Here is a 27,226-nt window from a genome sequence, read left to right as displayed (position 1 = left end):
GCATGTTCTTCCAACTGAGCCAGCCAGGCAGCCCACAGTAAGGAGTTTAGATGTTATTCTTGATTCTGTGGAAAGCCATTGAGCAGGGTTGGGATGGAGGTGGGGGAGTTACTGAGTTAGTCTCTCTCTCTCTCTCTCTCTCTGTTTCTTAACTTTTGGCATATGGTCTGGTTTTTCCAGAGCTCCCAGGAGACCCATTCCTCTGGATAAGAGAATACTCTTCAGCTCGTATCTGTACCCCCAAGTTTTGCTTCACCTTTGCTCTTTGCCATCCTGGTAGGGGAGGTAGGCTGCAAGTGTCCCATTTGTCAGTTGTTTTTGTCAAGTGCAGGTGGGGCTGGAAATGTGTTCAGGGCTATTGGTTTTTTAATTTACTTTCATTGGTGGGATGAATGCTATGCTCAGCATTTCAATGAGAGTTTTATTGTGTTTATTTTGAGGCTTTAAGTAAATGACACAGTTCAAAAACAATATGCTTTGATTGTAGCTAATTTTGATTTATTTGAAAGCTTCTGTAGTTTATTTGGGAGCTGAGGAAAAGAGCCTTCACGTGCTCAGCTTATTCTAGCATTTTCTCTTCCATTTCCTCCCCAGACATAGTGCTTTAGTGTTTTGCTTTTTTTAGAAAATGGGTTTTCACTTTGAAATGACTGTGATTTCGGAAGATTCTTGTTTCCTTTCTCTTATATTGTGATAAAATACATATGATATTAAATTTATCTTCTTAATCATTTTTAAGTATACAATTCAGTACTGTTACATACATTCACATTGTTATGCAAACCATCTCTAGAAGTTCCTCATCCTGCCAAACTGAAACTATGTACCCATCAAACAACAAATAACAATTCCCCATTTCCTTCTCCTCCCAGACCCTGGCAACCATTATTCTGCTGCTTATTTGCATTTCTGTGAATTTGACTACTCTAGGTAACTCATATAACCAGAATCATGTGTGTTTGTGTTTCTGTGCCTGGCTTGTTTTACTTACCATAATGTCCTCAGAGTCCATCTGTGTTATAGCAGGTATCAGAATTTCCTTGCTTTTTTTTTTTTTTTTAAAGATTTTATTTACTTATTTGACAGAGATCACAAGTAGGCAGAGAGGCGGGCAGAGAGAGAGGAGGAAGCAGGCTCCCCACTGAGCAGAGAGCCCGATGCGGGGCTTGATCCCAGGACCCTGGGATCACGACCCGAGCCGAAAGCAGAGGCTTTAACTCACTGAGCCACCTGGGCGTCCCAGAATTTCCTTGCTTTTTAAGGCTGAATAATATTTCAATGCGTGGATAAAATTTTTCTTATCCCTTCCTCCATTGATGGACACAGGTTGCTCCCACCTTTTCACTTTTGTGAATAATGCTGCCATGAAAACATGTGTGTGTGTATATACATATTTTTTGAGATGCTGTTTTTAATTCTTCTTGATGTATGTCGAGTCGTGAAATTGCTGGATCAGATGGCAATTCTATTTTTAATGTTTATTTTTTTTTAAAAGATTTATTTATTTATTTGAGAGGGAGAGAGAGAAAGAGAGAGATCAAGCAAGCAGTGGGAAGGGGCAGAAGGAGAGGGAGAAAAGAGTTCCAAGTAGACTCAGAGCTAAGCCCAGAGCCCAGTGCAGGGCTGGATCTCACGACATTGATACCTGAACTAAAACCAAGAGCCGGTCACTTAACCAGCTGAGCCACCCAGGTACCCATGTATTTTTAATTTTTTAAGAAACTGCCCTCTGTCTTCTCTAATGACTGTATCATTTTACTTTCCCACTAGCAAAGCCCAGGGATTCCAATTTCTCCACATCCTCATCAACACTTGTTGTTTTCTGTTTTTCCTGATAATGGCCATCCTAATGGAAAAGATGTGGCATCCCATTGTGGTTTTGATTTTCATTTCTCTTATGACTCATGATGTTGAGCATTTTTTTCATGTGCATTTTGGCTATTTGTAAATGTTTTTTGGAGAAATGTCTGTTCAAGTTTGTTGCCTTTTTAAAAAATCTGATTCTTTGTTTTGTTGGGTTTTTTTATTGTTGTTGAATTGTGGTAGCTCTTTATATAGTCTGGTATTAACCCTTATCAGATATATGATTTGTAAAATATTTTCTCCCATTCCATGGATGCCTTTTCACTGTTTGGATTGTGTCTTTTCATGTACAGAAGGTTTTCATTTTTATGTAGGCCAGTTGATCTATTTTTATTTTTGTTGCCTGGGTTTTAATGTCATACCCAAGTCCAGTGGTGTGAAGCTTTTCTGCTGTGTTTTCTTCTAAGAGTCTTACAGTCTTAGGCCCTATTTTTAGGTCATGATCCATTTTGAGCCAGTTTTTTTTATGGTAGAAGGTAAGAGTCCAATTTCATTCTTTTGCATGTGACTCTCCAGTTTCTCAAACACCATTTATTGAAAAGACTGTCCTTTCCTCATTGAATGATTTTGGTACCCTTGGCAGATATCATTTGATCTTCTATGCAAGGGTTTATTTCTGGGCTTTCCATTCTATTCCAATGGTCGATGTTTCTGTCTCTTTAAAATATTTATTTATTTATTTATCAGGGGAAGGGGCAGAGGGCAAGGGAGAGAGAGAATCTTAAGCAGATTACATGCTGAGCACAGAGCTTGATATGGGGCCTGATCCCACGACCCTGAGATCATGACTTGAGACAAAATCAAGAGTCAAACACTTAACCAACTGAGCCACATAAGAGTCCTTATGTATCTGTCTTTATGCCAATTCTTGCCTTCTTTTATTCAGACTTTTTTACTCTTTTCCTTTCTGCAAAGAAAGCTTCTTTTCACCTGAAGCAGAGTTGTGTTGTTTTTATTTTCTGTCTTTAATAGGGGGAAACGTGTGATCCGGTTTCCCTTTTTGCTTGAGCTATCTTCATTAATTGTTCCAAATATGTAATTAAATAAGTAAATTAAAAAGTGAAAAATCTGTATGTGTAGCAGATGGTTCAGTGTAGTAGTTAAGAAACATATTCCTATCCTTGTTCCCACTTACTATCTGCGAGAACACACAGAAGTTACCAGGTGTTTCCGAGCCTCAATTTGTCATCTGTAAGATGGGAGCATGGAGAGTCTCTGTGCTGAATCAAGTGAAAACAAAGCAAGAGTGTGTGGGTACATCATTCTGCTCACTTCCTGGCTCAGAATAATAGTATGAATTATTACATCTCAGAAGTACACATTTTCTTACTTTGTCCACTTCACTTCTTCATTTAGCTTTCCCTTTCACCCAAAGTGTCCTCTTCTATCTCTTTTATGACAAACTCTCCTTTTTGCTCTGCACATCCTTTAAAAAAAAATATTTTACTTATTTATTTGAGAGACAGAGAGAGAGCAAGAGAGAAGACGAGTGGGGGGTGGGGAGAGGGAGAAGCAGATGCCCTACTAAGCAGGGAGCCTGACGCAGGGCTGCATCCCAGGACCCCGGGATCATGACCTGAGCTGAAGACAGATGATTAACCTATTGAGCCCCGCAAGAGCCCCTAGATCCTCCTACATTAATAACAGTTTAACTCAGCTATTCTGAAACACAGGGGTGGGGAGGTGGGATAGTGATTTTGTCCCCAGCAGACATTGGGAAATGCCTGGGACATTTCTGGTTGTCACACCCTGGGGGAGGAGCTACTGGCACCTCAGAGGTAGAGGCCAGGGGGGCTGCTGGCCCTCCAATCATGCACAGCTTCCCAACAACAAAGAATTCTCTCACCTCAAATAGGAACAGTGCTGAGATTGAGAAAACCTAGTTTAATGGAGGCTAATCCTGCCATTCTTGTTTTTCTATATTAGCATCTTGCACCTGACTTTCTCAAGCTGCCTATAGGACTGCCTGGGAGTAGTCCAATGAAAAGGAAGAAAGAGCAGTTTGGGGGAGTATTCCTGGTTGTGCTTCTGAAATGACAATGTGCCAGTGAAAAGGCGATTGGAAATTAGTGCAGCTACTTTGGGACCATCTCCAGTAACATTGAAAACACTGAAGCCAAACAGATGGTGGCTCTTTGGAACTAGTTATGAATTTCTACAGGATTACTTCAGTGACTGTGACCATCAGTCCTAATATGCCTGTATCTTACATCATTTACGTTTATTGGAATGTAGCTAGCATAGGCAACATTGATTTCACTTAGGTTGAGAGGTTTACCCTGTCAGTTGTTGGCATGACAGATTTCACCTTTTTATATATATATTTTAAGGATTTTAGTTATTTGAGAGAAAGAGTGTGCCCAAGCATGAGCTAGAGGTGGGGGAGGGGCAGAGGGAGAAGCAGACTCCCTACCAAACAGGAAGCCAACAGAGGGGCTTGATCCCAGGTCCCAGGATCACAACTCTAGCCAAAGGCAGACACTTAGCTGACTGAGCCACCCATGTGCCTCCAAAGTTCACCTCTTTAAAAGATAAAATGTGCAGCTGAAAATAGAATTTGTGGTGGTGATGGTATGAGGTGATGTTCTGCATTTGGTGCTGTTTTCAAGGCCATTGGCTGCTCTTTCCTTTTCTTTCAGGTAATAATAACTGGCCTCAATTAATGCACATGGTTCACATCTGCATGGTCACGATTCTAGCCTGGCTCTGGGGCAGGAGATGGATGAAGGAGATTAGAGAGAGGGGCCATGCATAGCCAGCTCTCTTCTGCTGCTATGGGAAGATCTCAAGCATTCTTTTTGACAGCTCCATGATATTCCAATGTGCAGATGTGCTGCACTGCTTTGGCCCATCCCCTGTTCATGGTTTCTGGATTGTTTCCAGTTTTCTGTCATCACACACATGTCCTTATGATTTGTGAGGCTGCTTTGGTGATGCAGAACCGAGCTCATAGGTGGCATGCTTTGGCTTATGTTGTCTTAAGTCTGGGAAGGCTAAGAGGTAGGTGACATTCAGATAAGTAGCCAGAATGAGACCTCAGCAAGACTGTAGGATGTAATTAATCCCCTGAACACTCCTGGGCTAGCTGAATGACAAATGCACGATTGTTAGAATCACTCATTCAAACCAGGAGCCTTGCAAGATCAAACAGGGAGTCTACAATGAGTAGATTTAGAAGGCATATAATTGCTTGGGAATGTGATTGAAAACCACTGAAACTGTGAAGTGGGAAACCCTAAGTGGGATTCAAGAATGAGATGGATGTCAATGGGATGTCAAAAGGGGGACTCAGAATAGATAGCTCAATAGCCTTTATGGGGAAGGTAGTAGAGCAATACAGTTTGGAGGTGGGGGAAGATAGATATAGATATAGATATAGATATAGATGATATAGATTTAGTATCCTCGTTGTGCTTTTTCAAGAGACAAAGCAGAAATATTCTTTTGAAAGGGCAAGATATTTGTTTCCTTAAGAGTTAATAGGAAGCTATGAGTAGGGTTCTTGGAAGGTCACTCCTACTACATTTGACAATCAATACAAGACTATTTTCTTGTGGCTATTTCCTCCTCCCTCCTTTTTTCCAATCCTTTTCTGTGGGCTTAGCTCTTTGTTTATTTAGGAATTTGTCCCATGTGTGGGTGGTAGTGGTTAGAACACCATTTTTCTCTGCGTTGTGATAAAGAAGTAGAATATATAAGCTCCTGGCAGATGTTATCAGTGGAACAGAGAACTGTACCAACAAACTTGGAACTAATTGTTGGCTGATCACATATAAAATCTTTCTCTCTCTCTTATATGAGTATACAATATATTGTTTAACTCATAAAATGTATTTCTTTTTTTAAAAATTAATCTTTAAAAACATATTTTATTTATTTATTTGACAGAGATCACAAGTAGGCAGAGAGGCAGGCAGAGAGAGAGGGAGAAGCAGGCTTCCTGCTGAGCAGAGAGCCTTATGTGGGGCTCAATCCCAGGACCCTGGGGTCATGACCCGAGCCCAAGGCAGAGTCTTAACCCACTGAGCCACCCAGGCACCCCATAAAATTTATTTCTTGCTCATGAGAAGCTATCATGCATTGGTAGGGGTGGACTGTGTTTTATATAGTCAGGCAGGAACCCAGGCTCATGAATGGGTCCCCATCTGAAATGACACTCACTGCCATTGCAGGAAGAATAATGGAGCTAGAAGGTTGTATCTTGGCTCTTAGATGCTTTGGCTTGGAAGTGACATTGTCACTTAGACTCACAAACCATGGGCCAGAAATAGCCATATCCCGCTGCCTTTCTGCGTGGGGGCTGCTGATCTCACAGTGACCTGGAGGTGGCCCCAGTGTCTTCCCCCCTCTACCCCAGCATCTGAGTCTGGATTTGCTAGGGCTTCTGAGCTTTTGCTGGTGACCCTGAACCCTGGCTTTATTGTGTGGTTATCCCACCCCTTTGGAAACATTCTTATGATATATTCTTTTAAGAAAATCATCCTTTTGAAGAATTGGTATACTTCCTCTTTTCCAAGTAGTGAGTATCAGATAGACTTTCATGATTCCCTTTCAGTCCAGACTAATAAGAAGCTCACAGCAAAATTAAAACTTAGACTCAGTATGTTGATCTAGGAATTACGCAGAGTTGCTCCTCCCTCTACTTCATTATAAAACATTGTCTATTTTTTATTATTTTTTAAAAAAGATTTTACTTATTTGTCAGAAAGAGAGAGAGAGAGGGAGGGAATGAGAGAGGCAGGCAGAGGAAGAAACAGGCTCCCCAATGAGCAAGGAGCCCAATGCGGGACTTGATCCTAGGACCCTGGGATCATGACCCGATCCAAAGATAGCTGCTTAACTGACTGAGCCACACAGGTATCCAGAAACATTGTCTGTTTTTTAATCATGTCCTGGTTGAGTGTATGACTTTTTTTTTTTTTTAAAGATTTTATTTCTTTATTTGGCAGAGAGAAATCACAAGTTGTCAGAGAGGCAGGCAGAGAGGGGGGGGGGGAAGCAGGCTCCCCGCCGAGCAGAGAGCCCGATGCGGGACTCGATCCCAGGACCCTGAGATCATGACCTGAGCCGAAGGCAGCGGCTCAACCCACTGAGCCACCCAGGCGCCCCGAGTGTATGACTTTTATTATCCACCCCAACTTCCCTCTCTTTTAGAACTTGCCAGGATTAATAAAAACAAATAATGATAAATAATAGCTTCTTTTCAGTGAATCCTTCCTTGGTGCCAACTGCTTTATGTGCCTTATCTTGTTAATTCTTTACAACAGCCTTATGAGATATTATTTTTGGGATTGGATAGGCCAGGAAACAGACTCAGAGAGGTTAAGTGGCTTGCCCAGGTCCCCACAGCCAGCAGATGGAAACTAAATCCAATTACACCTGATGCCAAGGGCTCGGCCCCTAACCACTTTCATTTAATAGCACCACACAGATAATTAGATTCAGATAATGTATCCTGTCCTTACTTAGCTTTGCTTTCATTAATTCAGATTTTCTGTGATATACATATAAGAAAATTGGGAATGTTTATGAGCTGGAACCATTCTTTTTTTCATAGCCCCTTGGGGGAAATAGAATGTTTTATGTTATGGCATCTAGCTTAGGTCTTTTTCCTTTCATTTTTCTTTTAAAAATTAAAGACAAATATATTTATAGAGATGTGTGCAATTTTCAAGTGTATTTGATGAATTTTCACACACATACATACACCACACACGCACACACACACCCGTACACAGATACCCATGTAACTGTCACCCAGATCAAAATATGGAACATTCTAGCACCCAGACGCCCCCTCATGTCATTTCCCATCTCCTCCCTTCCCCAAGGTAATGACTTCTAGCACCATTTGCTCGTTTGCCTGTTCTGAACTTCAGGTAAATGTTATTGAGTCTGTACACTTCTGTATCTGGCTCTTGGGGTCATTGTTACATACATGATCTGTATCCATGTCATTGCATGTAGCAGATGGTCAGTCTTTGTTACATCTGTGTAGTATTTCATTGTATGAATATGCTACTGTTTATTGACTTCTACTGTTGAAGGACATTAGGTTGTTTCCAGTTTCTGGCATCTATGGAAAAAAAGCTGCTGTGAATGCTGTTCTTGCCTCTTGGTGGACATATTCATTTCTCTTAGGTTGGTATTGTTGTACCAGGTTTCACTTTATTGAATTTAGAAGGTATCAGTTAGCTTTTTAGATGTGATAGCTAGGGTTTTGGGAGGCCACGGAAATCCTAGATCATATATATGTTAATTTGTGGTCTTAAATATAAGCAAATAATTTGCATTATCACATAACATTTAGTTTTTGTGACACTAACAGTTTGTGTAGATGTTTCTGTGCGTGTGTGTGTGCATGTGTGTGTATGTGCGTACATGTGCATGTGTGTAGATGTTTCTGTTTGCAAAACTGGATATATCCATCAGGATTCTTCTCTTTCATTAGCAAGTGACAGAAACCCAACTTAAAACTTACTTACGTCAAAAGGGAATGTAATGATTCAGGTGTCCAGGGGTCAGCTGTCTTCAGGCATGGCTGGATTCTGGTGCTTGAACATTGTTGTCAGTATTTGATCTTTTGGTTTATCTCGTGGCTCTTACCTCTTCCCTATTGACATTCTCAGACAGGCTTCCTCCACTGGTGACCATTGACAGCTTCAGTCTTATAACTTCCTAACCCAAAGTCCAGCCACAAAAGAGAGCGTCTCTCTTCCCAACATTTCTGACAAAACTCGGTAATTGAATCTCACTTGTTCTGACTGGGTTCTGTACCCTGACCCAATCACTGTGGCCAGGAAGAAGAGAATTCTGCTTGAGTCATACATCCACCTGTGGCCCATGTGGATTGAGAGGGGGAAGAGGTATTATTCAAGGGAAAGTGTTATCACAAAAGAGAGAAATGGATGCTGGGCAGGGACAAAATAATAAGCAATCGACTTCCACTGTGTTGAGGAATCTGGAATTGAGTTGGCAAATGAACATTCTAAGACTATAGTTAATGGTAGAGGGTTAATTCTTCAGCTCTGATTACTCAACAAAGAGTCTAACCCTTTTGGTTTGCATAGAGATAGACTTGTCAACATTGGCTGAACTTTAAAAATGGTCTACTTCCTGCTTTCAGTGACATCAACACTTTATCTAATCACACTGGCTTGAAACTGTGGAGATATTTTTGTCTTTTGATTTCCTTACCTTTCACCCTTCCCATATCCACAAATCAGTCCACAAATCCTGTTGGTTTTTCCTTTACATTTTATCCCCTTCTTTTTTTCTTCTGTTTCTATGGATACTATACCAGCATTTCCAGGCTCACCTTCTATCACCATGGCAACGTAGTGACAAGAGAGTGCTTCTTTCCCAGTTAATCCAGTCAAGGCCCTGGAGGACTAGTCTGGGTTATGTGCCCATTCCTGAACCAAACCCTGTGGCCAGGGGCATGGTGGACACTGATTGACTAGGCCTGCGTCATGTGACTGTTCTTGAAGTAAGGAATGGGGGGGCAGATGCCCCCATGAAAATCAAGACATTGAAGCCAAAAGAAGGGAAAATGAGTAATAAACTAGTAAAAGCAACATATATCCAGTGCACTTCGAAATTTAAATCCAACTATTTCTGATTTGGGAAGTATACAATGTCTATAGACTAGAGCTCAAAGAACTCACAAAATCATATTTACAAACTGGAAGGTGAGGTAGCAATTGTCTTCTTACCCAATTCCTCAGTTACCAGTTACCCAGTTACCAGTAACTATTCTTCCTTTGTGCATTCATATTTATGCTTTAATCAGTCCTACTACCACAAGTGCATTCAAAGTGCTTAAAAAGTCCTTGTTTCTTCCAGTCTTTTGGTTTAATGTTTTGCTCCCCCTACAACCAAAGGAATATAGTGATTCTTTTTTTTTTATTTTTTATAAACATAATATATTTTTATTCCCAGGGGTACAGGTCTGTGAATCGCCAGGTTTACACACTTCACAGCACTCACCATAGCACATACCCTCCCCAATATCCAGAACCCCACCCCCCTTCTCTCAACCCTCCTCCCCCCAGCAACCCTCAGTTTGTTTTGTGAGATTAAGTGTCACTTATGGTTTGTCTCCCTCCCAATCCCATCTTGTTTCATTGATTCTTCTCCTACCCCTTAACCCCCCATGTTGCATCTCCACCTCCTTATATCAGGGAGATCATATGATAGTTGTCTTTCTCCACTTGACTTATTTCACTAAGCATGATACCTGCTAGTTCCATCCACGTCGTAGCAAATGGCAAGATTTCATTTCTTTTGATGGCTGCATAGTATTCCATTGTGTATATATACCACATCTTCTTTATCCATTCATCTGTTGATGGACATCCAGGTTCTTTCCATAGTTTGGCTATTGTGGATATTGCTGCTATAAACATTCGGGTGCACGTGCCCCTTTGGATCACTACGTTTGTATCTTTAGGGTAAATTCCCAGTAGGAATATAGTGATTCTAAGGTCTAAGTTTGACCACATGTATCAGAGACCCCTCAAAACAGTAGTTTATATAAGATAAAGTTTCTTTTTCTTTTTCTTTTCTTTTCTTTTTCTTTTTTCTTTTCTTTTCTTTTTTTTTTTTTTTTTACATAAAGCCCAAGCTGATATGCTGGCACCGATATGTGATGTCATCAGCAACCAGGCTTCTTCCATCCGTTGTGCTATGATCCCTAGGATGGGTACCACTTTTGTATCCATGACCCAAGATAACATTTCCACATTCTAGCCCACAGGAGGTAGATAAGAAGACTGAGAAAAGGAGAACTGCCCCTTGTCGTAAACAGCACAAACCTGGTAGTTATATTTATTGCTTCTGTTCACATCCCATTGTCCACTCTTCTGGCCACATCTTGGTGCATAAGAGACTAGGAAACATAGTCCTGATTCTGGGCAGCTGTGTACTCAACTGTGAAAGAAAGGAGAATAGATAGTGGAAGATAACCAGAGATCTTGGCAGGGAAGAAAAAAAAATCTGAACTTTTACTTCCTTTTGCTTTTCAGATTAAAAAAAGAAAAAGATCCCTGAATAACTCAAATGCAAGAACATTTTAACACTCCAGGGTGAGGAATCTGTGCCAATATGTCTGCCTACTACAGTAATAAAGGGTATGAGGAAGATCCAGATCGTGACTATTCACGATCTCGGAACCGTACATGGGGACATTTGAAAACTCAGGATTATCCAGATTCTTCATATGCTCTGAACAACTCAAGCTACCCTAGCACCAGAAGCAACCCATACTCTGCAGACTACAGAACAAGTCCAGACTATCCCGAGTCTCTAGCAGAACCAGATTATCCAGGATCTCGGAGTAATCCAGACCAGTCTGGCACCAGAAGCAGTCCATTCTCTGCTGGCTCCAGAAGAAGTTCAGATTATCACACATCTTTGTCAGAGCCAGATTATATTGGATCTTGGAGAAAACCATACCATCCAGGCTCATCCAGAGAGCAAGACTACTCTGAATCCCAGAAGAATTCTGACTTTGCAGGTTCCAGAAGGAGTGGAAACTATGCAGGCTCCAGAACAAATCCTGACTATCTTGACTCTTTCGGAGAACCAGACTACCCTGGAGCTCAGGGAAACTCTAACCATTCTGGCATCAGAGCAAATTTCAACCATCTCAGTTCCAGAAGGAATCCAGAATATGCTGGCTCCAGAATCAACCCATACATAGACACTCTGGGAGAGCCTGACTATCCAGGAGCTGAGAATCAACTTAACCCTCCAAACTTTTTTGGGGAACCAGACTATCCCAATGCTGAGGACTATCAGAATACTCCAGACTTTTGGGGGAAGCCTGATTACCCAGTTGCTGAGGATGATCGTGGTTATGGCTCTCCTGAGACTTCAGAAATAACCAGAGAGTAAGTGCAATCATCTCCCTCCATTGGGGTGGGGGCCGAATGCTAGGTCATCAAGCCAGTGGTACCTGATTGGTGTTGTTCGGGTTAGGGACATGTAAGATGATTTCTGTGACCTGAAGTTGTAGGAAACTTTCATACCTATCTGTAGATCTTACCTGGTCCATGAACTTTCAGCCTGAGCTTTCAAGCCCTTACCTGAACAGAATCTTTCATCATCTCTTGCTTGGATAGCAACCTCTGCAGTCTCCCGCCTATTCCTATAATCCCTATAAGACATTTAGATTCCCACTGTTTTGACCTTGATACTTTGCCAATAAAGTTAGGGTTAAGACTTGGTCCTTATAAACCCAAACCAAAATTATAACCAGAATTATATCCACAGGAATTCATTTTTAACCAAGAAACTCCTTTGAAGGTCTAACTCCATGAACTCAATTTAATGCCTCAATTTTTTTTTAAGATTTTATTTATTTATTTGACAGAGAGAAATCACAAGTAGATGGAGAAACAGGCAGAGAGAGAGAGAGAGGAGGAAGCAAGCTCCCTGCTGAGCAGAGAGCCCGATGCGGGACTTGATCCCAGAACCCTGAGATCATGACCTGAGCCGAAGGCAGCAGCTTAACCCACTGAGCCACCCAGGCGCCCTAATGTCTCAATTTTTTTAAAAAAAATTCAAGACGGTTGTAACAGTCCTGATTTTTTTCACTTTTTTTTTTTAAAAGATTTTATTTATTTATTTGACAGAGATCACAAGTAGGCAGAGAGGCAGGCAGAGAGAGAGAGAAAGGGAAGCAGGCTCCCTGCTGAGCAGAGAGCCCAATGCGGGACTTGATCCCAGGACCCTGGGATCATGACCTGAGCCGAAAGCAGAGGCTTTAACCCACTGAGCCACCCAGGTGCCCCAGTTTTTTCCATGTTCGTTTTAATTTTACTATAATTGTCATCTGAATTGATCACTTTTCATGTTTATGGCAGATTTAGTTTAATGATCTTCTACCTTGTTGTTACATTCATCAAGTTTTATCAGTCATAGTTTCCCACATTGTTGGTTTTCCTTTAAGTTCATTCTAAAAAACTAAGTCCAATGTTTCCTAGTTCAGATTTTATAGATCTAAATGTTGTCAAAAATCTTTTGAGTCTGCCAGCAATCTTTGGTCATTGACAGACTTTACTAAGGATACTGGACATGGACAGTGTTAGTTTGGATGACGTAGTCCTACCAAATCTGATTTTTTTCTAGGTTAAGCTTTCGATGTTCCTGTTGCCAATAAGATGTGGTTCTTTAGTCAGGTTATTTTTAATCTATAAAAAATTATACCCTGTGAAAATTTAACCAATATGAATCTCATTTGGCATGTACCTGTTCTACTAGTGATGTTTATAAATTCAACCAAAGGTACTGGCTTGTATTTATCTTGAGGAATAAGGAAGGATATGAGATTTGGGTGTCTTCAGAATCTAAGTAGGAGGATTAACAGAACCAGATCAAAGTGGTCTCCTTGGTCTTATCCCTCACTACCTGATTCATCAGTTCAAGATATACCTTTGATTCTCTCACTCCTTTGTTTCTGATCTTTCATGGTTCTCTATAACCTTTGGAAGAAAGGCCACACTGCTTTGCTTATGAAAATTTTTTTTAAAGATTTTATTTATTTGTTTGACAGAGAGAGAGATCACAAGTAGGCAGAGAGGCAGGCAAAGAGAGAAGGAAGTGGGCTCCCTGCTGAGCAGAGAGCCCAATGCGGGACTCGATCCCAGGACCCTGAGATCATGACCTGAGCCGAAGGCAGCGGCTTAACCCACTGAGCCACCCAGGCACCCTTTTTTTTAATTTTTAAAAAAAGATTTTATTTTTTTGACAGAGATCACAAGTAGGCGGAGAGGCAGGCAGAGAGAGGGGGAAGCAGACTCTCTGCTGAGCAGAGAGCCCAATGTGGGGTTCAGTCCCAGGACCCTGAGATCATGACCTGAACCAAAGGCAGAGGCTTAACCCACTGAGCCACCCAGGAGCCCCGTGAAAATGTTTGAAAAAGAGAATGCACTGGTCTAATGTAAAGTGCTTCCAAAGACCTACCTGACTGACTTCCTCCTGTTTTCTTACTACCCCTATCCCCTCCCTACCTCTAAATCAGTGGTTCTTGACCTGGACTGAGCCTTAGAATCACCTGATTACCTGGGAAACTTTAAAAATAATACGGCTGCCTGGACCCAATTCTCAGAGCTTCTGATGCCATTGTCTAGGGGCAGGGACTGGGAATTGGCATGTACCTAAAATTGAGACCATTGCTCCAGGTTAATTGATTTTTGAAGTATTCCTTTTATATATTCATCATTTCTTTTTATGGGCTCACACCTTCATTTATGCTGTTCTTTATCCTTGGAATGCTCTCCTCCTAAATCTTTATATATGAATTAATCCTTCAAATCCCATCTGTGATGTTTCTTTGCCATGTAGATTTCCCTCCAAACTGCCTGCCAGAATTCTTTTCTCTTTCTTCTGAACTCCTTGTGCCTGTCTTTAGGTACTCACCAGTTACTGCTTTATTATAATTGCTTAAATATGTCTAAGAAGCTCTGCCAGACTGGACTGAGAGTTCCTTGAGAGTAGAGACCTGGTGTTTTTATCTTTGTGTTCTCACCCCCTTGACCCCCTTAGACCTTGCCTAACACGTAGTTGGCATTCAGTCAGCGTATGTGGAAAGAATGAATGGATCCATGGATGGATGAAAGATGAATGGATGACTGTCCTTACTATGCTCCTGGGTGAATCTTGATCCGTCATTTTGGGATTTCAGGGTGCTCAGCAGAACATCTTTAATCCGGCCCTCATTTTGTCAGAGGGGTGATGGCCCCTTGGGCATCCTTGGGAGAAAGAATGAAGACTACCCTGAAAGCATTGCAATGAAATCCATGGGGATGGCAAATCCATATGACAGCTCTGTGCCAGGGGCTCCTGGAGATGGTTATGGTAAGCATTTGTTAAGATGAAGATCATTTCCTGGGAAGGAAGTCATATCGGTGGGCTTTTAGGGGAGAGGTTATTTAAAAGTTCTAGGAAGAGAATTAGTTTATCCCTTCCCATTCAAACGTCTACCTTACAAAGTTTGAACATTGAAGGACTAGAAAGACAGCAGTATCATCACTTGTCAAAGTGGCCTGGTTAGGGATTATGAAAAAATGTGTGTGCATACTCTATGCCCATGTGACATGAGTAATGTTCAGATTTGGCCCATTGGGGTTATGGGGGAATGTGGGCTCAGTATGGACAAATCCTCAGATTTTTCTAAAACCTCCTGATTTTTACATGCTCAAAAATAAAGAAAAAAATTGAAACACTGAACTGGGCAAACAAAATCACTTATGGGCTGGATTCAGGCTGTGCTGTTCAGACAGTCAGCATGTGAGTATTCAGAAGCTACTGGGGGGCAAAGGGAGTAAGAGGCAGCTCTGTCCTCAGGTTACTTAAAACACAAGGGTGGGTGACACCAGCATGTCAAGACTGAAAAAAGAAAAATAGCAAGCAGACTCTTCATATGTGAACAAACATGTTGTCCTCAGAATCTGCTGTGTGTAGAAGTTCAGCTCTGCGAGGCAAAAGACATGCTAAAGTTCTTATCCTCCAGGAGGGAATAGGGACTTGCTATAGAGTAAAGGGAGCCCTTTCATTATACGAGAGTCAATAGTGCAGAAATTTAGAGCCAGGGAAGAGGAGCCAGGGAAGAGGAGTGTTCAACCAAGAACAGAATGAGGGACCCAAGTGCTGGTTGGTGCAAATGGCGGATTCCTTATGCCTGAGAGGGTGGATGTGGAGGAGTTTGAAGCAGATGGAGAGGAGGGGATGGGGTGCATTGTCATACACTGGTGAAAACACTGACCAGTGCACATTTGCATAGAAAATGTTCATTTGGGCTCCTCCAAACCTTTATGTCATGCATTCTCATTGAGGGGGCAATATAAATCCCAAGGGTGTAAAATTTACTCTTTTTTTGAAAAAGATTTATTTATTTATTTGAGAGAGAGAGAGAGTGCACACTTGAGTGGGGGGGGGGCAGAGGCAGAAGGAGAGGGAGAGACTCTCACGTAGACTCCCTCCTGAGCACAAAGATTGCCACAAGGCTTGATACCTGGGCCCTGAGATCATGACTTGAGTCCAAACCAAGAGTTAGACACTTAACCAACTGAGCCACCCAGGTGCCCTGGTAAAATTTATTCTTGAAAGACCAGAAAAGTCTAACTCTTTTTTTTTTTTTAAGGATTTTATTTATTTATTTGACAGAGAGAGAGATCACAAGTAGGCAGAGAGGCAGGCAGAGAGGTAGGGGGAAGCAGGCACCTTGCTGAGCAGAGAGCCCGATGTGGGGCTCAATCCCAGGACCCTAAAATCATGACCTGAGCTGAAGGCTTAACCCACTGAGCCACCAAGGCACCCCAGTCTTCCTCTTTTAATATGTAAAGCACCAATACACATATATAAACAGACACATAGTATGTCTGTAGTATTAAAATTTCATAGGAGAAGGTAATGGGGAAGAAATATCTAAAAAGGCTCCTTAGGGGCCAGTAATGAAAAAAAGATTGAGAAGCACAGCCTTACCCCAGTGCAAGTAGAGCTAATAATGCCAAACAGATTCTGAGTGTTTCCTATCCCCTGGAGATTCAGCCAAGCCCTTTGCTTTTATTGTCTTGTTCAAATCTGAACAACCACCTTTCATATAGCCACTACTAATTTCCCTCTTTATAGATGGGAAAACTGAGGCTCGAGGCACAGTGCCCAAGATCACCTCACTGTTGTAAATTGAAGGTGCCAGTCTCTCTGACCCAAAGCCTGGCTCTCACTTATCCTGTATCATTGCTGGGTAGGATCAGGGCAAAAGATTCCTGACCACTTACACTTTATTTATTTTTTAGAAGATTTTTTTTTTTGGTAAAGATTTTATTTATTTATTTGACAGAGAGAGATCACAAGTAGGTAGAGAGGCAGGCAGAGAGAGAGGGAGGAAGCAGGCTCCCTGCTGAGCAGAGAGCCCGATGCGGGACTCGATCGCAGGACCCTGACATCATGACCTGAGCCGAAGGCAGTGGCTCAACCCACTGAGCCACCCAGGCGCCCCTTTTAGAAGATTTTATTTTTTAAGATTTTATTTATTTATTTGACAGACAGAGATCCCAAGTAGGCAGAGAGGCAGGCAGAGAGAGGGGAAGGGAAGCAGTCTCCCTGCAGAGCAGAGAGCCCGATGTGGGGCTCGATCCCACGACTCTGGGATCATGACCTGAGCCAAAGGCAGACACTTAACCAACTGAGCCACCCAGGTGCCCCTGACTACTTATGCTAAAAAAAAAAAAAAAATGTAGTTAAGTATGACTTCTTTTTCTGGACTCCTTTGTAGGACTGGGGTTGTAGCCCTTGGCAACCACTTGTCCAGGACTATGCTATCATTATAGACAATGCCCATCTTTATCCATATATTCTTTAAACCTCTAGGTAATTTTCCTAATGTCACAGTAGCTAGCCACAGCAGGTGTTTAAGTAGTGCTAAATGAATTAATAGCAACGACATTGGTAAGGATGTATCAGTTAGCTATTGCTACAGTAATGCTGCATAACAAACAGATGCAAAAACCCAGTGTTGTACAATAAAGAAGGATTTATTTCTCACTCACACATGTGCAGGTTTGCTTGGGAGTTTTACGGAACTAGGCTGGGTGTGGCTGTTCTTGATCCCAGGTCATGGGTCCTATGTCTAGAGCCTAGTGTCCTTCTTGAACCACAAGGGAGCCACTTGGGGGCATTGTTGTTCCATGGCATAAGCCCGAAGTACTCAAAGTGGCAAGTAAAAACATGGACCTGGCATATTGTCACTTAATGCCATGTTCCATTGATAAAAGTCACATGACCAAAGCCCAACTTCAGGTGAGATGTCAGGGGATGGTGGTATGACATATGCTGAATAATAATTGATCTACCACAGTACTTAATATATATCAATAGCTTACTGTGTTCCAGGATTACTTTAAGTACTTTGCCTGTGTTAGCTGATGAGATTTCCCTCAACAATGCTACGTGAAGTTCCCGTCATTTTTCCTGTTTTAGAGACTACAATATCGTAGCTCAGAGAGGTTAGGTAACATGCCAGAGGGTATCAGCCAGTAACAAAGTTGGGAACTGATCCCCAGCAAGAAGTTCAGAACTTCTTGCAATGTAATTTTGTGCGTGGTTCACATCAAACTGTGTTCCATTTTCTCAGTTGCCGAGTTTAGCTTTTAATGTTTACTGTGGGTGGAATAAAAGTATACTGAAATATGACAGTGTTGTTTAGATGCTAAGAATAGACTCTGTCCCTAAGAAAATCATGCCGTCTTTCAAATTTATTCATGCATTACCATAACATGTTAGAAATAGAAGGAACTTCTCTGATCATCTAGACAAGTTTTTTCTTTGCTTCATTTTTTTTTGTTTTTTTTTTTTTTTTTTTTTAACAGTTTTAGGTTCACAGTAAAATTGAGGGAGAGGAAGGTGCAGAGATTTCCTATACAACTCCCTTCCCCACACAGCAGAGACTCTCCCATTATCAACATCTGCCACCAGAATGATACATGTTGTACAACTGATGGACCTACATGGACACATCATTTCATCTTGAGTCTGTAGTTTACATCAGAGCTCACTCTTGGTGCTATAAATTCTGTGAGTTCGAACAAATGTATAATAACATGTATCACCCTTATGGTATACAGAATAGTTTCAGTGCCCTAAATGTTCTCTGCTCAACCCCCTAGATAAGTATTTTCCAAATTCGAGTTGTAGCTTGTTAACAAGTTGTGAAATTAATTCTGAAAAATGAGATCGAAAAGAATGGAATGGGGGCGCCTGGGTGGCTCAGTCGGTTAAGCGACCGATTCTTGATTTTAGCTCAGATCTTGGTTTCAGGGTTTTGAGTTCAAGTCCTGCATTGTGCTGCTGGGCATGGAGTGTACTTAAAAAAAAAAAAAAAGGAATGGAATAGAATAAGAATATATCAGAGATCCTTTTATGTAGTCAAGCAAAGTATTATTAGTGAAACTTGTTTTTTAGTTATATATGTGTAGGTATATTCTGGATCTTAGTGTAAAATTTTTAAATTTTTATCAAGTTTTAAATTTTAATTCTAGTATCGTTAATATTCTAGAATTAGTGTTATATTACTTTCAGATGTACCGTACAATGATTCAGCAATTCCATACATTACTCAGTGCTCATTGTGATAAATATCCTCTTAATTCCCATCACCTGTTTCACCCATTCTCCCATCCATCTCCCCTCTGGTAACCATCAGTGTGTTCTCTATTGTTAAGGATCTGTTTCTTAGTTTGTCTCTCTGTCTCTCTTATTTTCCTTTGTTCATTCATTTTGTTTTTTAAATTCCATATATGAGTGAGATCACATGGTATTTATCTTTCTCTAACTGACTTATTTCACTTAGCTTTATATCCTCTAGCTCCATTCATGTCATTGCACATGGCAAGATTTCATTCTTTTTATGGCTGAGTAGTATTCCCTTGTAACAATTATTTTTAACCATGGCTTATACTAAAATGAAAACCATTGATTGAAGCTGTTTGTACTTAATTGCATTGTTTCCATATTTATGTCCTGTTTTCCACCCAGGCATCCACTCATCAGTCTCTTAGGACCTTGAGGTCAAGGCTGAGGTCTTACTGACCATTATGTATGCAGTAATGTCTAGTTCGGTGGGATTAATTGGTGATGTCTCCTGCCTCTTCGTTTCTAGTGAACCCTGCTTATGTGAGTGAAAGTAGCCCCCAGCCAGTTTATGGAAACCCACCATTGTCTGGAAGCGACTGGCACAAGTCACCCGAAGGTAAGGCTTAAATAGATGGTATTTAAAAAAAAAAAATCAGCTCTAGAGAGGAATGTGTTCAAGACAGTACAGACATCACTATTTCCTTTTGACCTCCAGTGTGGTACCTGAAGCAGTACTTTCTTAATTTACCAGACCAGGGGTGTCTTTTAGATATGCAGAGTTTTTTCTCTCCTGGCTATCAAGGTGTCTTCATCAGACTCTTCTGGTTTCATGTGACAGAAACCCAGCTCACGTGGGCCCAAGGTGAAATGTACTGGCTTGTGTGGTGGGAAGGACAGGGGGAAGCACAGAGTTGAAGGTAGAGTTACCTTGCAGGACCTCGTACAGAGCTTGGGACATAGTAGGTGTTCAGAGATAGTTATTGAATTAATTTGTGAAAGAGTCTGCATTAATCAGAATTTTTCTGAATAATCATAGAATTATTATGATGCTAGGATCTAGGAATGGTAGGACCAGAGAAAGAATGCTATGAGATCAGTTAGGAGGCTCTGTAAGGATCACTGTGTGTGGTGATGAAGGTCTGATCAGAGGTAGAGACGGAGAGATAAAAAGGAAGCAAAAGAGGAGAACGGCCAGGGAATGCTGAAACTTGGAGGCAAATCTATGAACAATAAGAACTAAACCAACTGATGGGATCCTCTATACAATAGTGCGAACGAGGGGCCTCATGACCTAAAACCATGTCTCACCTTCTGCAATTGTAGTCGATATGACAGCCTTTTGCCTCATTCTTTTTTTTTTAAGTTTTATTTATTTATTTGAGAGAGAGAGAGAGAGGAGGAGGTGGAGGAGGAGGGGTAGTGTGAGAGAGAGAGAATCTCCAGCAGACTCAGCACTGAGCACAGAGCCAGACACGGACCTTTATCCCCTGACCCTGAGATCATGAGCTGGGCTGAAATCAAGAGTTGGAGGCTTAACTGACTCAGCCACCCAGGTGCCCCTAGCATCATTCTTTAAGGGCCTTCTCAAGGAGAGGTCTATCTTCTACAAGGGCTGGGTATTCCTACATGGGAGGGAAAACCATGGAGGTATAAATGATCACATTCTCTCTTTGGTTCCCACTAGAGCAGAAAATGGTTTTAACTATTGAGGATAGGAAATGGCTTTTTACTTCATTGGACTGCTCTATCTAGCCAGCCTGAGGTTGGTAAAAGGAAAGTCCCAGAAGGCAGAGAAAATTAAAGAAATATAGGAGCCAGAGATGAATCTGGTTTTCTTCACCATTTTGCTTTGCATTGGTTTGGATTCTCAAACCATATACAATTAGCTGGTGGACAGCCTCCTGATAAAATGGATGGATTTGCATGGATTGTGCTATATACCTATGAAGCACCTGGCACATGGCAGGTACTCATAAATATTCATTTATTTATGAATGAATAAATGATACATCAACATCTTGTTACAGGAAGGGGCCGTTACATCTTGTGAAATGATTAAGAGGCCCTGCTTTGGGTCCAGACAGACCTGGGTTTGACTCTCAGCTCTGCTACTTGCTGGTTTTATGACTAGGCAAATAACCTTATAGGGCTTCAGTTTTCTTCGCTGCAAAATGGGGTTTATTGTTGTACATACTGCATAGGGTGATTATGAAAATTAAGTTATATACTCTAAAGTACTTGGCCTGTAGTAATGGTGGTGAGAAGGAGGAGTGCCCTCATCCAATCCTGCCACTTAGTGAGAGTGTGATGAGAATCGAGGTCAGATGATTTTTGTGTACCTCAGTTTCCCCAACTATTAAATAAATGACATGGCTGAAGTGATTTCTAAATCAGGTCTTTTGGGTAGGAATTGTGTTCAGGTGCCTGGCACTGAATTAGGATGGCTTTGCAATCAAGGGATTTGTTTTTCTCATGTAACAAGGAGTATGATGGTGTTTGTGTGGAAGCTTTGCCCAAGATGCTATCAGGACTGAGCTCCTTCTTAGCTTATTTCTCCACCATCCTTCGCAGCTGAATGTGTGTCCTCTTGTTTTCAAAATGGCAGCCTCTGGTGAGGAAGAAAGAGAAATGGTGAACGGCGAAAAGTGGAACCAGGCAGACTGTCATTCTGGAAGCATTCCTGGAAGCTCTGTGTCTCATTGACCAGAATGGTGGGGCTACAGGTTCATTTTTAGCCACAAAGGAAGCTAGGAGAATTTTAGCTGAGGCCAGTGCCTACACAGGAAAGGAGTCTTCTGGTAGTATAGGAAAAATGAAGAGTGGATATGGGGGCAGAGACAAGGGTAGGCTACCCAAGGCAGTCAGGAGATAATAATTATATTACTATAAACCTATCTGGGTTTATATATGCATATAAAATTATAAATATAAGTTTTAGGCCAGAGACACCAAATTAAAAGGAAAATTTTGCCCTTTGATTATAAGTCATTTAGAAGAATCTCTGCCTTCTGTTTCTAGAACCCTATTGTCTTTAATGAAGGATTCTGTTTCCAGTTTCTTACCTAGCTACCAAGACAGAGGTCCCTGCAGAAAAACACTTCTCTTCATGAGGAGACCCCTCTGGTGTCTGATGTGGAGAGTTCTGTTGTGCTTTGTATAGGGCTGGTTTTGGCAATCTCATCCTGGTCTTTTAAAAAATGTGAATGGGGCCTCCCTCTGTGATTGTCATCAGTTTTCCTGGCGGCTCCCAACAATGCCAGGGTGACTGCTCTATGAGGTGTTTGGAAGGGTACTCCGGTGGAGAACAAGGCTGGGAGGGGACAAGAGATGCTGTCTGATGACCAAGTGAACGAAATCATCGTCGAGGTTGAAAATGTTCCATCTGGGGTTGTTCCAGAAAAGACGCTGGTGAACTCAAACTTCGGCATGGTCTCAAGCTTTGGCATGGTCTCATCCATTTCTGACACTGATGTGACAGACTCTCAGAGTTTCAGCAGCCCGCATGACAAAAAGAGCAAGCAGTTGTTGCGGTTTTCAACATCTTTGAATGAGTCATTTTCTCAGACACTTCATAGCCCAGGAAGTGTGGGCATAGACACGCCTCGTACTTCACATGAAAACATCCAAGGTAGCGAGACCCTGGGAGTTAGGAAAAGAACAAGGAAGGCTTCCAAGTTGTCTACAGGATTATTTAGTTTTAAGACATCAAGTAGGTTGAAATTGGTAGATGATGTAAGGATGCGACAGACTCAGGAAGGGGTTACTTTGGGAGCATCTAACTCCTAGAAAGGAATTTACCTGGATCAAGTTTACTCTCTGTGCCCAGGACTCAGGCAAACACTTCCTCTTTGTTATCCTTTGAATTCAGTTTGACTTATTCCCCACACTTTGAGTGGCAGGCACATTTGTGACTTCCATTGGCTTGATGAGTAAGTTAAATGACCTGGCAGAACCAGGGCTCAAATGCAGGTCTGCCTGGTTCCCAAGTCTGACGCTTCAACCACTGTCTTGCTTTGATCCAGGTCCAACCCTCACTCTGGATGGCAACATAGGATGGCCTTTATTGCCAAGTCTGCCATGAAACCAGGTCTTAACTGACACTACCTCCCTGCCTTCCTATTCCTGGAGCTAAACACTGGTTTCTTGGCTGCTATTTCTGTTCCAGCCCATCAAACTCCAGACATAAAGTCAAGCCTCTCTCAGTGATTTCTAGAAGGAAAAAAAAAAAATCCATTCATACTAAAGCATTTTGTGGGGTTAGGCCATTTATTGAAAATTGGGGTGTCTCCTCTCATGCTACTGACTCCCCACATCTCCCTGTTCTTCCTCCTCCACCTTGTCCTTTCTTCCTCTCTGTTTAGCTGCCCTTCCCTCTCAGGAGAGACACAAATTTCTTGTCTTCAGCAGAGTGAGTTGGTGGCCCTCTTTTGGAGATTTCCTTTTCATCTCAACTGGGTCAAATGGAGAGGTTAGCTCAATAACTCAACCAGGGAGCCACCCTGCTCCCTCTGTTCTCCCTCTGTTGTTGCCCCCGTCAGCCCTCCAACTTGTTTCCTCATCATTACAAGATGGTGGCCGCCATTTCAGGCTTCACATGTGGCCACAACAACATCCAGAGCAAGAAGGATCTGTCTTTTTCTTGGAGTTTTTGTGTGGCTTTTTCAGTTTTTCTTTTTTGAGAAAGAAGAAACCTTTTCCAAGAAACTCCTCAGCAGATCACCCATCACAGAACATTGGCCAACATCTTGTCACCTGCTCATGCTTAAATCAGTCACCTGCAAGGTTCAGCTTGGACTCATGGGGCTCACCCCCTGTGTCTGAAGATGGGTCCCACCCTGCAGAAGCTCAGGGTTTTGAGAAGGAGGGGGTAGATTCCTAAACAAAATCAGGATTCTATTAAAAAGGAGACGTTACTGGGGTAGGTGACCCATAGTATGTGCCATGCTGAGTGAAGATGTGTAGATGAGTTATTGGGAGAAGATGGGGAAGTCATTCCTGGGGTTGGAAGAGCATAGGACAACAGTCAAGAAATATAAAGAAGGTGCCTGGGCCTGGAGTGTGGGGTCAAGAGAAAGTGATTTAGACATTCAAGTAGGGGAGGAGAGTGAGCTTGACCAGACGGGCAGGGGCTGGTGCCTTCACTGAGTGCTTCTTGTCAGAAAAAAGAAAAAATATCAAGTTGGAATTGGGTACAAACATCATTTGCTTTGGCTTTGAGGTTAAAAAATCACTACCTTGGGGCACCTGAGTGGCTTAGTCGGTTAAGCATCCGACTCTTGATCTCAGCTCAGGTCTTGATCTTGGGGTTGTGAGTTGAAGCCCTGCATTGGGCTCCATGCTCAGCTTAAAAAAAAAGCCAAGCAAACCACGTTGTCTTGTTTTCACTTGTGGCTTGGGGATCACTGAGTCCATATAATTATTCCCTCCTTGTGCTCTTATAAAAACATGCTCGGGGCACTTGGCTGGCTCATTTAATTAAGCATCTGCCTTCAGCCCAGTCATGATTCTGGAGTCCCCTGATCAAGCCCCATGTCCTGCTCCTGGCTCAGTGGGGAATCTGCTTCTCCCTCTGCCCTTCCGCCAACTCATGTGCTTGGTCTCTTTCTTTCACATAAATAAAATCTATTTTTAAAAAAGCTTGAAGGTCAGTGCCATATTTTTTTTTTCAAGATTTTATTTATTTATTTATTTATTTATTTGACAGAGAGACACAATGAGAAAGGAAACACAACAGGGGAGCAGCAGAGGGAGAGGGAGAAGCAGGCTTCCCACCAAGCAGGGAGTCCAGTGTGGGGCTCGATCCCAGGACCCTGGGATCATGACCTGAGCCCAAGGCAGACGCTTAATGACTGAGCCACCCAGGTGCCCCAGAGCCATGTTGATATTCTGTGAAAGGAAACAAAATTAAATTCCATTTATTTTCCTCCATAGGACAAAAGTTAATTGCATCGCTGATACCAATGACATCTAGAGACAGAATTAAAGCCATCAGGAATCAGCCAAGAACCATGGAAGAGAAAAGGAACCTTAAGTATGGATCCAAAGCTTTTCTTCTTTCCCAGATTTCAAATGAATTTTAGTCTTCTACTTTTGTCCCATCTCAGAAAGATTAAAAAAAAAACAAAACAAAAAAACAAGGGCTCATGGGTAATGCATTCAGTTGGGTGTCCAGCTCCTGGTTTTGGCCCAGGTTGTGATTGAGATTGAGCATCAGGTATCAGCTAGAAGTCTGCTTGAGATTTTCTCCCTCTCCCTCTGCTCCTCCCACTCGGGCTCTCTCTTTCTCTTTTTCTTTCGAATAAATAAATAAATCTTAAAGAAAAAGAAAATAAATATATGAATGCAAAAGAAGCTACAATCTTCCTATAGAAGAATTCCAAATTATATAGATGTTCCTCTTTCCTCTCTCCTGGACTGTGGGCTATGCTTAATGATGTGCTTTCAAAGGAGGGGCATGAGAAATGAGGAAGAGTAACTTTCTAGGGATGTGGTCTGGCCAACACTCCCTTGACCAGGTGATCAGGTTAGCATCCCCAGAGATCCGTGATTAGAAGAGCACATCCCCTCTGTGGTACTCCTGAAGACTATAACTCCAGTATCACCAGAGAAAAAGATCAGGTAAACCCCAGTGGAGGGACATTCTACAAAATACCTGACCAGCACTCCTCAAAATTGTCAAGGCCATCAAAAATAAGGGAAGTCAGAGAAATTGTCACAGACTAGAGGATTCTAAAGAGACGTAATAACTAAATGGAATGTGGGATGAGATCCTGGAATAGAACATGGCATTGGTGGAAGAATGAATGAAATCAGAATAGTACAGAATTTACGTACTTGTATATGTGCTAATGTTAGCTTTTTAGTTTCGACAACTACCTTGGAAATGTCAGATGTTGGGTGGCTCAGTGGCCTGGGCATCCAACTCTTGATTTCAGCTCAGGTCGTGGTCTCAGGGTTGTGAGATTGAGCCCCACATTGGGCTCTGCACTGAGCATGGAGCCTGCTTAAGGTTCTCTCTCCCTCTTCCTCTGCTACTCCTCCTCCCTCTCTTAAAAAAAAAAAAAGAAATGTAAGATGTTAATAGGAGAAAATAGTGAATAGTGTGTAGGAATTTTCTATACTGTTTTTGAACATTTTTGTAAATTTCAAATACTCTAAAATTAAAAGTTTACTGGAAAGAATAAAAGGAAAAAACAAAGTCCAGAGAGGCTTTCTAAGGGCAGGAATAAAAAAAAAAAAAAGTGAAAGAATGAGAGCTGTTTTAGCCATCAGACTTCACATTTACTCTTCCTCGTCCTTTTTCTTTTGCAATTTGTACTCTTGGCAATAACTATTGGAGTGGATGCAACAATTGCTAATAAATAATTCAATGATGCAATTGTTCTGGGGCTGCTAAAATAACTTACAAAGTCTGACAGGGGAGTTGGATTTGACAACAAGTAACTTACACATGAGAAAAAGGAAGTCAGGCCAAATCAAGGTAGAGGAGACTGCGGTGACGGGACTAGCTAGAGTAACGCAGGCTGCTTGGGTGAAGCGGGAGCGCATGTGAGCCGAGGCCTGGAAGACAGTTGATGTGGGGGTGGGTGTTTGGGTGGACAAAGAAAACTAGAAAAGCACTAGAGCAAAGTACATGCAATGGATTCATGGAAGGGTAAAGACGTCAACTGTGGCTGATCTTTCTGAAAACACTCTTCCATTTCAAACTCTGCGTGGCTGCCTCTGTCAGAGGGTAAGGGCCTTATCAGGAGCCCAGAGACTTTACAGCAGGATTTTTCAGCCCCAGTATGACCAGCATTGGGGACTGGATCATTCTCTCTTGTGGGGTTCTGTCCAACTCATTGTAGGGAGTTGAACATATCCCTGGCTTCTACCCCCAAGGTGTTGTTAGCAAACCTCTCTCCCCCAGAGTTTGACAACCATAAATGTCTCCAGACTTTACCAGATGTCCACTGGGGATCAAAATCTCGCCAGGCTGAGGACCACTGACTCATCGGGCCCCTCTCCCTGCAATGGTTATCACTCAAACCCTTCTTTCTTCCCCATGCTCCTTCCATTCTAGCCATCCCAGCCTCCTTGGGGTCCCAGGTGGGCTGTTCCCTATGCACACAGCAATTCCTTATCCATGCCATTAACCCCGCCCCGCCTAAAAGACTTTGCTTGAATATTGTGCTATTTCAAATTATAGCACAGTCCCTATTCCAGGATTTCCAATTTCCTTACCTGC

General features: G+C 42.0%; 1 protein-coding gene across 7 annotated transcripts in view; it reads left to right on the top strand.

The window, feature by feature from the left end:
- The window catches only part of TMC5 (transmembrane channel like 5), a 71,886-nt gene that overhangs the window by 14,301 nt on the left and 30,359 nt on the right, over positions 1-27,226 (top strand). For 4 of the 7 annotated variants that reach the window (XM_004750295.3, XM_013055122.2, XM_004750296.3 and 1 more), the window contains exons 2-5: positions 10,890-11,756; positions 14,552-14,724; positions 19,526-19,615; positions 24,931-25,030. In XM_004750295.3, the coding sequence (XP_004750352.3) occupies positions 10,969-11,756; positions 14,552-14,724; positions 19,526-19,615; positions 24,931-25,030 (1,151 nt within the window). In that variant the 5' untranslated portion in view covers positions 10,890-10,968. Of the gene's footprint in view, positions 1-1,008; positions 1,027-1,552; positions 1,693-10,889; positions 11,757-14,551; positions 14,725-19,525; positions 19,616-22,122; positions 22,628-24,930; positions 25,031-27,226 lie in introns of those variants that run through there. The other 3 variants (XM_004750298.3, XM_013055124.2, XM_004750300.3) reach the window with 3 other exon arrangements.

Source organism: Mustela putorius, unplaced genomic scaffold (genome assembly GCF_011764305.1).
Source record: "Mustela putorius furo isolate JIRA1106 unplaced genomic scaffold, ASM1176430v1.1 tig00004007_pilon_pilon_pilon, whole genome shotgun sequence".
Taxonomy (NCBI): domain Eukaryota; kingdom Metazoa; phylum Chordata; class Mammalia; order Carnivora; family Mustelidae; genus Mustela; species Mustela putorius.
The sequence above is the reverse complement of the archived record's forward strand: the minus strand, read 5'-3'. Positions and strand labels throughout refer to the sequence as shown.